The sequence below is a fragment of the Prunus mume genome, linkage group LG3, assembly GCF_029339155.1.
Source record: "Prunus mume cultivar Tortuosa linkage group LG3, ASM2933915v1, whole genome shotgun sequence".
NCBI classification, from domain to species: Eukaryota; Viridiplantae; Streptophyta; class Magnoliopsida; order Rosales; family Rosaceae; genus Prunus; species Prunus mume.
In genome coordinates this window covers 28,596,915-28,608,250 of record NC_142700.1, presented here as the reverse complement: position 1 = coordinate 28,608,250, position 11,336 = coordinate 28,596,915, and the positions used below count along the sequence as shown (strand labels likewise).

Genomic DNA, 11,336 nt, shown 5'->3' with positions numbered 1-11,336 from the left:
CGTCGATCTTCTTGTTTAAATTTTTAAAGTCGGCGCGTGCAATACACGCTTCTAGTTTAAAAAATTTGACGCGTGCTATAATGGCATGATTCTACGTGTTCGCTCTTAGGCCATCCGATCTACTTTTTAAACATATCCAACGGCAACCATTTTTTCGCGAATAAAAAATATAAAAAGCAATTTTAGATGGTGAAAATCTTATCTGAAATTTGAAATTCACATGCAATTTGAAATTTGAAATTTATCTGGAATTTGAATTTTGAAATGTATCTGAAATTTGACATTTTGAATTTATCTGAAATTTGAATTTTGAAATGTATTTGAAATTTGAAATTTATATGAAATTTATATGAAATTTGAAACCGAAAATCTAATCCGATATGAATAGTATTGACACGTAGGAACCCAAAAATCTTATCCGAAAATATTATCTAAATTAATTTTTAAGTAAACAAAGTTGTGAAAAAAACAAAAAAATGAATAGTATTTGCCATGGCAAGCCTTGCTGAAAACACAATTTTTATTTTTATGTTAAGCGTACTATTCACGTGAATAATCTGCCATGACAACTAACTGGAAGTGCTCTTACCAACCACCAGTCACCTTTTTTCTCCGTACCCAACCCAAGCTCTATTTTTTTCGCCCTACGGCACAAGATAACCCCATTGTGGGGTTACGGTGGGGATGGGGTGGTTTTGTCTTCTTTTTGGCCCTTTCTTAATTTTATATATTTGATTTTAAAATTTTGTTTAATTTTTAGGACAATAAAACCCCTACCAAACTGACAAAATTGAAAGCTTGAACTTAATTTGATCAACTGCAAATACAAAATTGAAAGCTTATTAATTTGTTATCAACTGCAAATACAGTGACGAAATCGGAAAAATTGAAATTACGATGACTCAAATTAATTTCAAGCCAAACCCCAATGACCAAAATTGTGATTAGCCCTTTTTATTTTTACACCAGGCAGCAAAACGAAATAAACATATCAACCAGCGAAACCCCCACTGTGTAGACCAGAAGAGTCCATAGTATATTTTCGTATTACAAATACAAAAAACAATCATTGCGAATACAAGAGGGCTTTCTACCCGACAACTCATTGAGATAATAACTTAGATACGAGAAACTATTTGACAAAACTGATGCTAATCGTCTACCTATTCTCTCAATTGAAAATATAAATTGGAAATGCTTTGATTAGATACGAGAGAACCAATAAAATCAAAAGGCAGATGGGGACTAAAAGCTACACTCGGAGATTATCTTTCCCATTGCACTCTGTGCTCATTGCCACCAGTCAACAAAATCTATTGGAGCACAAGACAGAAACTAAAACTTTCCCACTATCATTTCATGGCCACGGACTCCCTTTTCCTCATTTCTCTTTCTTAGCCAATGCCTCCCCTTTGCACTCACTTCCAGCAGTAACCACAAAACCTGCACCAACCTGGAAGGCAAACAAACATAATAATGAGATACCAGCCGCTGCATGAGACATGAGGGGAAGAGAGGCAAGGAGAGAGATCCCAAAAAAGGTATGCTTACTTGGCAATCTTTTAGTACAACGCGATCTTGGAGCTGTACATTGCTGCAAATAATTGAATTTTGGATCGAACAGCCATCGCCAATGGTAACATGATTCATAACAACTGAATTCACAACCTGCAGATGTTAAACATTAAAATTTGATAAATTTATCTGAGCTCCAGATACCTCTGTCATTGTAGTTAATCAGAAAGACAACAGAGAAAATATAAAAAAGCTAGATACAATTTTTTATGGGTGGTGATTTTCCCACTCCCTTTTTATCCACCTACACTCCCTTTTATTTTTTAATACTTTTTACTATAAGATAAAAGGGAGTGTAAGTGAACAAAAGAGGTGTGAGAACAAACAATTTTAAAAAAATGGTGTAAGTAGATAAAAAGGGAGTGGGAAAATCAGTACCCTTTTTTATTATTTTTTAATTCCAACCTTAAAAGATAAACAAATCATCTTACTTTCACATTAGAACCTATCCGGCAGTGACGGCCAATAACAGATCGCTTAACACTACATTTGTCACCCATTTGTGAACCTTCCCCAAGCATGCAATGTGGTCCAACCTAAAACAAAGTCCCACCAGCTGATGAGTACCATAATAACCTTAAAATGAAGTCACCCAGGGCAGTGACCTAAACTTTCCCAAAATTGTCAGAAAGGTCAACAATATCTAATGCTAATTTGGCAATCCACTTTTTGGAAATGTAAATACTTTGACTTACAGTTGTTTTTGATCCAAGTTCTGCTGATGGATGAATGATGTTATTTTGTGGAGAGAAGGAATACCCTGACAAATGGCTAGCGTCTCCTATGACCTGGCAGGAATTCAGAATTCAGCATGTGGACATGCCAAAAGGTTGCACAGAATGAAAATGTAGAACAGATGATTATCATAGGAAATGCCCAACTTAAAGCTCTTAAACTCACATCTCGATTAATGTCACTGAATGCTTGAATGGAATTTAAACGCACACAGTATTTGCTCTTTCCAGCGATATAAACACAGCATTTATGGGTTCTTCGAACAGGAGTAGAGCCATTAGGACCTAGGGCATAGAGCTCATGGAAACTTGGAGTGGATGAATTAGCCAGGATTTGAGATAGCATTAATTGGTTGTTCTGAGAACTGGCCTTCTCATTTCCGTTTTCTTCTGTTTGTGGTGCACCATTTAACAACACTTCTGAACTCTTTAATACAAAGAAATATGAACTAGTCAGATGATTTAGAAGGGCCAGTATCCTAAAGGACTCTAATAAGGAAACTCACTGGACTAACCAGCTGGCAGCGAACAAGATAAGGCAATACATCCTGCTTTAAACTCTGAAATGTATCCTTTTGATCCAAAACTTCATGCAGAACAGACCTAGGAGGGAATGTCAGTATATATTGTAAGCATGTAAAAAGAACAATTTGTGCATGAAACAATCATTATTTATAAGCAAAAAGAAAGGAGTTATAACCTCTTGAATGCATATAAATGAGCATCCATGAGATCAGATCGAATTTCCATCTACACAGAAAAGAAAAAGTGTAAGACTATGCAGAAACCTATTTAACCTTATATCAAGGTTAAATGACATTTGAATTGACAATTCTTAACTTCATAAAAATTTCCATTGCTTCAAAGAAATATACATAGCAACAAAAAATAAAGTACGGAAATTACAGCAATGCCCCCTGAACTGAGGTGTTATCATTTACCCCCTTAAAAAATGTTGGCCCTATAAATTATGCACTGTAGGGTCTCTGTCCAGTTCCATTCACTTTTCTGTTAAATGCGCCATGTGACCCCTTTTCCAAGGGTATTTTTCTCACTTCCCCTGCCTCTTCTCTCTTCTGTCCCCCTTCTTTCCATGTCCACTCTTCTTTCCCCACCCCATTCCCAAATAAGCAACCCTTTAGTGTAACTTGATCAACCAAAAAGCTCCAAGAGTCATAGAAAAAACTGAATTCAATTCAGTTGGACCCAGCTGAAACTAACACATAAAAGAAACACAACTGACATATCAACCACTCACTTTGAATACCCAACCATCGGAGTACCCAACTCAAGCTGGTCATTGAATTCGAATACCCAACTCAGAGTACATTTCACAAGCTTCATAACCAACTCCACAATACCTAAATATTTCATGATTTCCATGGCTATTGCTCTTGTTGGGACATTTTATTGAGCATGTGCTAGATAAGAGGCAGAATCTGGGCTTAAACAAAAAATTCATATTTTCCACACAACTTGCTAACCAAACCCAATACCACAGAGAATCCACTAAGCTAGCCAAACCATTACAAAATTTGTACAAATTTGTGCAAATTAAAAGAACCAAAGAAACCAAGCCATAACCAAACAAAATCAGGAAAATAAATTTTAAGTCCAGTAAACAAGCTCATCAAAATTGCTCAACATTGTAATCTCCTTGAAGAACCATCAAAATCAAACAAAACCCAGCCCCAAATCAACAGCCAAACCAAATCATTGGACACTTACCCAGCACCCACAGCCAAATAAAACACCCCAACCCCCCAACCACCCATAAAAGTCATCCCAGCAGTCCAATACCCAAAGTGTCCCAAACCCAGCGAAATGCTAATCCCTAAATCCCATTAACCCAAGCAAGAACAAGCAGAAAAAGGGAAGAGAGAGAGAGAGAGAGAGAGAGAGAGAGAGAGAGAACAAATGTAGGAGAGTAAATGGCACAGAAAGTGCGCAGTGAAGGAAAAAGAGAGAGAAGAGATATGAAAAGGGAAATAAATAAAATTGGAAAAGAATGACCAAACTTCCCTTAATAAAGGGTTCATATCCACGGAACATGATCTTATTTAACAGAATCTTGGATGGAACTGGACGGCAACCCATCATTTTTTTTTTTAAACAGAGATTTTCATTGGGTGGAGACCCCAGATTAATAGACAAGCATAATCAAAAGGGTAAACTGAAAGAAGAAAAGATTTGGGGGACAAATTGTAACACCCCTATAGTTAGAAAGCAGGAATGCCATCCTGAAAAGAAATTAATCAAATCTGTAACAGAAGTTTCAATGTAGTAATAATGATCAGCATGAAGTAAATCAGTAACTCATAATTTTTTAGGGAGTTTCACTAAAACACCCAAAATGGGGGCTGAAATTATAAAAAAACCCAACACCCAAAACACTTTATAAACACACCCAAAACCCATCATTACACACACTCAAAACCCATTTATAAACACACCCAAAAATATACAATAGTTGATTTTGGGGTTGGTTTTGGGTGTGTTTCTATATTTAAATAGTGTTTGGGTTTTTTTATAAATACATGTCTAGGATTGGGTTTATTTATAAATTTGTAAATTTTTTATATGATGATGTCTAAGATGAGAGAATAGTTTTACAAAGTTATGTGGGAGCATTAAGCATATGCCCATTGAAAGTTCACCAGCCAAGTAATTGTTTTCTAGTCTACCGAAATAAACAAGACAATCCACAAAGGGAAACCCATTACCTGGCCAACTGCACGGAGTATGCTCTTCTGAATTCGAATATCTTTTTCAAGTTCTGCTCCTAGTAAGAACCAAAAGAAGCTAGATGAGGAACATGTAAGGCTGCATGCTAAAGAAAAGGATAAGTAGGATAAGTAAATGATCTAACCCGTTGCTATGTACACTAAAAACTGCTTTGTGGGATCCAGCCCAATGATATTGTAGCGTCCAGGTTTTTTGGCTTTATCTTTTCCAACAGAAGATCCTGATTCTGAAGGTCCACTTACAGGAGCAGAGCAAAGCATTGCAGTTACTACTGCATCATGACGTCTATGAGCAGCAGCTACTGCACCAAGAGGAACATCAGAGACAATATCACCACTCACAACCTGCAGGCACACAAACAGTCGAATACTATGTAAGAAAAAACCTTTTAAGAAGTCAAAATACTAAAAAGGATATCTAGATGCTAACCAAAATGTCTTTTGCAGTCAGGTGGTGTGCAATGGCCCGCAGTGCACCAGCTGTTCCAACATCCTCAGGGACTGCTGCAACCTGCAGTATACAGAATTATGCAATGCTTCTCTAGGTGAGAACTTAGGTAAAGGACCTCTAAGTGGAGTTATTGAAAAGGACTGCTTAGTATCATCGTGACTAAAGACTTTATATACTGACGAACTCAGTTTACATGCACGGGCAAACAAAATGCAATAATGCAAGGGATGTGCATCCAACTTCACAGAAAATGAAGCCATAGAAATAATTTTGAAAACACAGGGAATTGCCAATTTACATGCAAAGGCTACCATGCCAAATAACAAATTCAATTACTTATACAATTGCCCTTTTTTCCAAACAGAAACACTCCAAACAGTAACAAAACTAACCAAAAATCAAATTTCAAATTCAATAACCAGAATAATCAGCACAGATACAGCCTCGCAAACTTAGACCTTCAATCAGAATTTTAGTCATTTGGAGCCCTAGATTACTCAGCGCAGAAAAGGACAGCATGATGGCATACAGATCAAGCATTGACAGGGATTAAAATTAAAGCCGAACAATCAAGAGACAGAGAGATTGAGATTGTGCAGAACCATTCTTCCACAAGTAAATCCCTGTTCCAGTAAGTAGAGATACGCAAAATCACATGGATAAATAATTACTCTGAGTCATAATCAATAGTATTTGATTAATCCTTTCCTTTTCATCAATCGGATCACTGTATGAGACCCAAGATTCCTTTTTTTGGTTTTTTGATGTGTTATTGATAAGAAGCATTTTTTCACTTTATAGAAAGAAAAAAAAAATGAAAGAGTAGATAGCAGAGGACAAGGTGTCCACTGACATAAAAAGTCTACTAATCAACAGCTAAGAATAATTACATCCGCCAAAGAACAGCCACATAAAAAAAATTGCATCCAATCAGAAGAAATATAAAAATAAAAAAAAGTCCTTGAGCTCTGTAGATATTGATGCTCATAAGGATGCCCAACACAGACCCTCTCCCACAAGTGATCCACTTCCTTAACCCAAGCATCATTAAATAAATACCACTCCATTTCTCTCCCCAAAAACTACCCAAAAAGAGCCATCACAACATAGGTGCCAAAAGATCATTCAGTTTTTGACACATTTCCAAAAACTTACACAAGGACTACCAAGACTATCTTTTCTAATTGTTAGACATCAAGTGTTCTCTTATGTACAAATTGTATTTGATCCATTAATCCTAAACAAAAAAAAAAAAAAAAAAAACTACAACAACTACTACTACTACAACATAGCATTTAAAAAGAAACAAACTAAAGTAACATAAATTTCAAAAATAATATTAGTTAAAATAAAAACAAAAGAAAGCAACGTTTGGTAAGTACCTCAACATGTAAACGATCAACATAAGCCCCTGAAATCCAACTGCCAACGCGTACAGCCGCATCCTGCCCTTCAACCACCTAGAATGAATATACACAACGCAAAATCAATAAGAAGCGCTGTTTGGTTGCTGCTGGAAAGACGAAAACTTGACATCACACAATCTTAACCCATGAAAACCGCCATGAGCAATTAAACAGAGAGCATAAGCAGAGCAATGAAACGGTTAGAGAGAGAAAGAAGAAGAAATCGTACAACAATGAGATCCTTAAGGTTGCTGAGTTCTAAGAGCTCCAGAACGTACGAGATAACCGGACGATTCCCCACAGGAAGCAGAGCTTTTGGAACCTCCTGTCATTATAAAAGAGTAGAAATCATCAAAAATAAACAGTAAAATAAAAAGAAAAAGAAGAAGAGGAAACAGTAATGATTGTAGAAATAGGAACCGAGTGTTTGGCTGGTGGGAAAATTGGCGAGAAAGGGACATAAATAAATCGAACTGAGATAGTATCTTTCCGGGAAATCAAGTGGAAAAAAATTTGAGGACCTTGGAGACGAGAGGGACAAGGTTCTTTGAGGTGCCACCAGCTAAGACGACCACTTGGAAATCCATCGGAGCAGAGAGAGAGAGAGAGAGAAGGGGGGGGTTTAAGGTTCTCTTGCGTATCTGTCTCTGAAGCTGATAAATTGGGGAGGAGAGCGTAGCTTTACTGCTCGTAATTATTCTGTTTTACGGTGTCACTTACAAGACTACTGCTGTTTTTAACCACTTACCACATCACAATTAAAAGTTTAACCCTCCGTTAAATAAGGAAAAATAATTCAGAATTTAGTTAAGAGTAGAAATTGACAATTGGCAATTTAAGAATGGAATTTATTAAATAACGCGTGGAAAAATTCATGAAAATTGGGACATCAAATTCCCGAGTTTAATTTCCACCAAAATATGTGTCATTTCAAAATTTCCATGGTGTTATTTACAAAACTCCGTCATTTACAAAATTCTACCTACTTATCCAAACACTATAAAATCTTCAATTGCTAGAAATTGAAATGATGGAATTCTAAATTCTGTCATTTTAGAATTCTATGTAATTTTCAATTGTTTCATCCAAACGAAAAATAATGGGTTTTAATGGATTCTATAAAATTAAATAAAACTTTGGGTGTTTTTAGTCCTAACTTTCAACAACTTTCCAAAAATCGATGTGTATTCAAGCAGTCATTATTTATGAGAGAAATACAAAAGTTGTGGATTTTGATAGTTATATAGTATATTTTAGGTTATAATAAATACATGTTTCTCCTTAGAGATTTTAGGTCATGACAAACCTTGGTCTTAACTTTCACGAAAAAAAAATTTGTTAGAAAAAAAAAATTTAATGGTCTAACAAAATTCCGTTACTATTTCAATCAAAAACAATTTTTTTTTTATTGTTATAAAAATAAGAAAAGAAAGGTAGCTGAGAAAATAATTGTACTTTATAGGTAATATAACTCTAAGTAGATACTCGGATAATGCATACCAATCTCTAAATGGATAGCCATATTAATAAATGTTGAGGCCCAAAAAGTCACAAGAAACTCAAAGACATTTAAAGCCCAATATACCATATAATGTTGGTCATGCATTAATCCAAGTTGTATTTTATAAATTAATTCATTAAATAAATATAAAAATAGTGTGCATGTCATGCCAAGCCAATAATGCATTTTTTTATATGTCAATCACCTACCAAGCTCACATGAACCCAATCATGTGGTTCACGGGGCTTCTACAAAGGATTATGGTGTGGAAAGTTACGGAGGTCCACAAGGCCCATGGAAGCTCTTTGATAATGGAGACTTTGGGCTATCTACTTGGGAGCACCAAAGTCCAAGTCCATTACTTAGAGTTATCCAATGTGTGTGAGCAAATAATATATTTTTCGAACACTTTCTTTTACCAATAGGAAATAGTCATTTTCCAATGCTTAGCTTTACCTGCTTGAAAAAAGAATGTCTTAATGCTATCTTTTACTTGTTGAAAATAGATTAGCTCCAACACTTCATTTTACCCATTGTAAACTAAAAAGAGCCTTTCACCTTCTATAAGTTGGGAGGCATTGCCCAAGCAAAACCAACTCCTTTTGGTTGCTGAAAGCCTTTCAGCAACCATGAGAACTCATATTCCTTCAGCTGCTGCAAGCATCCCAGCAACCATCACAGTCATTCCTTAGCCATCAACCTCCATCATTTGGCTGCTGCAAGCATCCCAACAACCATCGACCAACTCCTCTTGGTTGCTCAAGCACCCTAGAAACCATCAGACCACCTTCCTTCCTCCCTTCGGCTACTGTAAGCATTCCAATAGACATCTCAGCCATTCTTCAGCTATCACAACCATTTCTTCTACTTTCTTAGCCTTGAAATCCTCCATCTTCCCTATAAAGCTTCACCAAGCAAAACTCTAAACTTTTCCTTCCTCCTCATACCCTTCTAAGTTATAAACATCATAGCCTTCAAGCCTCAAGCTTTTCCTTCCATCATCCTTCTCTTGAAACTCTTAAATCTATATAGCCATGGCCACAAACAACAAGTTCTCAACACCCAAACTCAATCCTATCCACACCAAACCAAGCACATGCATTCTCATTTGCTAAACTTGCAGGCCTTTAGCTCCCACACTCCAAGCTCTCATGCCAAGCTCGTACAATCTCATTTCAACATCATCAAGTCATCTTCAACCATGTAAAAGCACAACCAAGCATTTGTCAAGTTGTTGGAAATCTACTTAAGACACTCATCCTTTATATATATATATATATATATCTCTCTCTCTCTCTCTCCTCCAAAAAGCTCCATAACAATTCTAAAACACCCATCCTCTCAAGCTAAGTTGAAACCATAGTCATTACCTTTTTGCTAAGAAAACGCATACATCACAAGCTCTTTGTCTAGCTGCTAAAAACACCAAAAATCTTAAGCCTTAATCCTTTCTTTATGCTCATTTTCTCTTAGCTCCCACGCCACAAGCCTCTCATGCCAAGCCTAGTGGAATCTTGATTCACCAAAAAGCAAACTCTCATGCCAAGCTTGTGCAACATCAATGCACCATCTCCAACTTTTCATCTAGCTTCCAGCAACATCAGCACAAAACACGTAGCCACTGGAAAAGAACAAAGTACTCCCCTGGGGCTTGCTTCTTCCTCAGGATGCTTTGGGCCTAATTCTCGCTAACTCAAAAAAAGGGGCAACGAAGGCTTGATTCACTACTCTACGGCGGTCCAAGAATCAACAAGCCTCGACGAGCCTTCCAACGGAAAGAGCCCCCAACTATACATAGAATTTTCCTCATTAAAACATAACTAGCAAAATTCATGTGGAGAAAAAAAATATATAATGAACGAGATAGGAAGACGAGTATATTATTGAGTTGTGACATATGTGCAACACTGCTCGTTAAAACCTAGCCAAGTAAAACTCAGTGGGACAAACCCTTGGACAAAGAGCAAATAGTACAATCTGAGATTTTTATTTTGGATAACATGCTCCCCTAATGCTGATGTTAGATATATGCCCTAGAAGCCAAAATAAAAATGGAATATTCAAAGGATATAATACAATATAATCAAATGGGCATGAATGTTGCTATAAGATACATAATGTACATAAAGTAACAAGTCCATAGATAAAGATATGAATGAAAAGCAATCTAAAGAAGTTAGATTCATGAGACCTTTCGATTGTAGTAATATCAAATCCTAAACTATTCCTGGTCATAGGATCTCTAATTGGACAAGGTAATCCGCAAAGACTGGTACGTCTACTTAATTGAGAGGATGACTAGTCTCAAGTCATTAGTGTAGAGACACTAAGACAGGTGTGTAGGTGCTCTATAGAGATGGAGTTCATTGAACACGATCAACTCAAGAATTCTTGTATAGAAATCTTACTCACAAGTGTCAAACAAAGAATTCCAAGTTATGATAATGCAAATTAGTCCTTAGACTTGAGACATCATAGTTGTCTTGTGTATGAGCTGTTTATTTTTAAGAATACTATACAGTCTCAAAAGGATGTGACTTAAAAGTGTTTAGTATGTGCACAGAGGCATGTGAATGTACAACAAGGAATCTCTACTCTTAATAAGAAGAGAAAATACTCTAAAGATATGATTCTTTGAATCTTGGCCAAAGTATAGGATGAGGATTGAAACAAGAACGTTTGCAATTACATCCAAGTGAATCATATAACCTAAAGATGTCATGTTAGGATTTGACACAAGTTAACCATATCCCAACAACATGACATAGAGTATTGTAATAGAGAATGACCCAAATGCATTGTAATCACAAAACTGACTAGGTTCTGAAAATGAATTCTATTTAGCTGGGTAGGCATGATATACTATTAGGTGTCGCTCATGGTTTGTGAAAGCCCTGTAAGGAATAATCACAATTAGCTTTCGCC

At 36.3% G+C, this 11,336-nt stretch overlaps 1 protein-coding gene across 3 annotated transcripts; it reads right to left on the bottom strand.

The window, feature by feature from the left end:
• Positions 1-1,015: 1,015 nt before the first annotated feature.
• Positions 1,016-7,612, bottom strand: LOC148919318 (uncharacterized). Of its 3 annotated transcripts, none has more exons than XM_089048911.1 (13): positions 7,432-7,612; positions 7,140-7,235; positions 6,887-6,964; positions 5,484-5,564; positions 5,179-5,398; positions 5,033-5,091; positions 3,010-3,059; positions 2,825-2,912; positions 2,476-2,736; positions 2,271-2,363; positions 2,007-2,111; positions 1,552-1,668; positions 1,016-1,453 (listed from the first exon to the last, which is right to left on the bottom strand). In XM_089048911.1, the coding sequence occupies exons 1-13, from the start codon at positions 7,495-7,497 to the stop codon at positions 1,382-1,384; spliced, it is 1,386 nt and encodes a 461-aa protein (XP_088905037.1). In that variant the 5' UTR covers positions 7,498-7,612; the 3' UTR covers positions 1,016-1,381. The 3 variants fall into 3 exon arrangements, with proteins under 3 accessions (XP_088905037.1, XP_008227372.1, XP_088905036.1); XM_008229150.2 differs by having other exon boundaries at positions 2,816-2,912; positions 7,432-7,610; XM_089048910.1 differs by having other exon boundaries at positions 2,816-2,912; positions 5,033-5,085; positions 7,432-7,588.
• Positions 7,613-11,336: the final 3,724 nt, after the last annotated feature.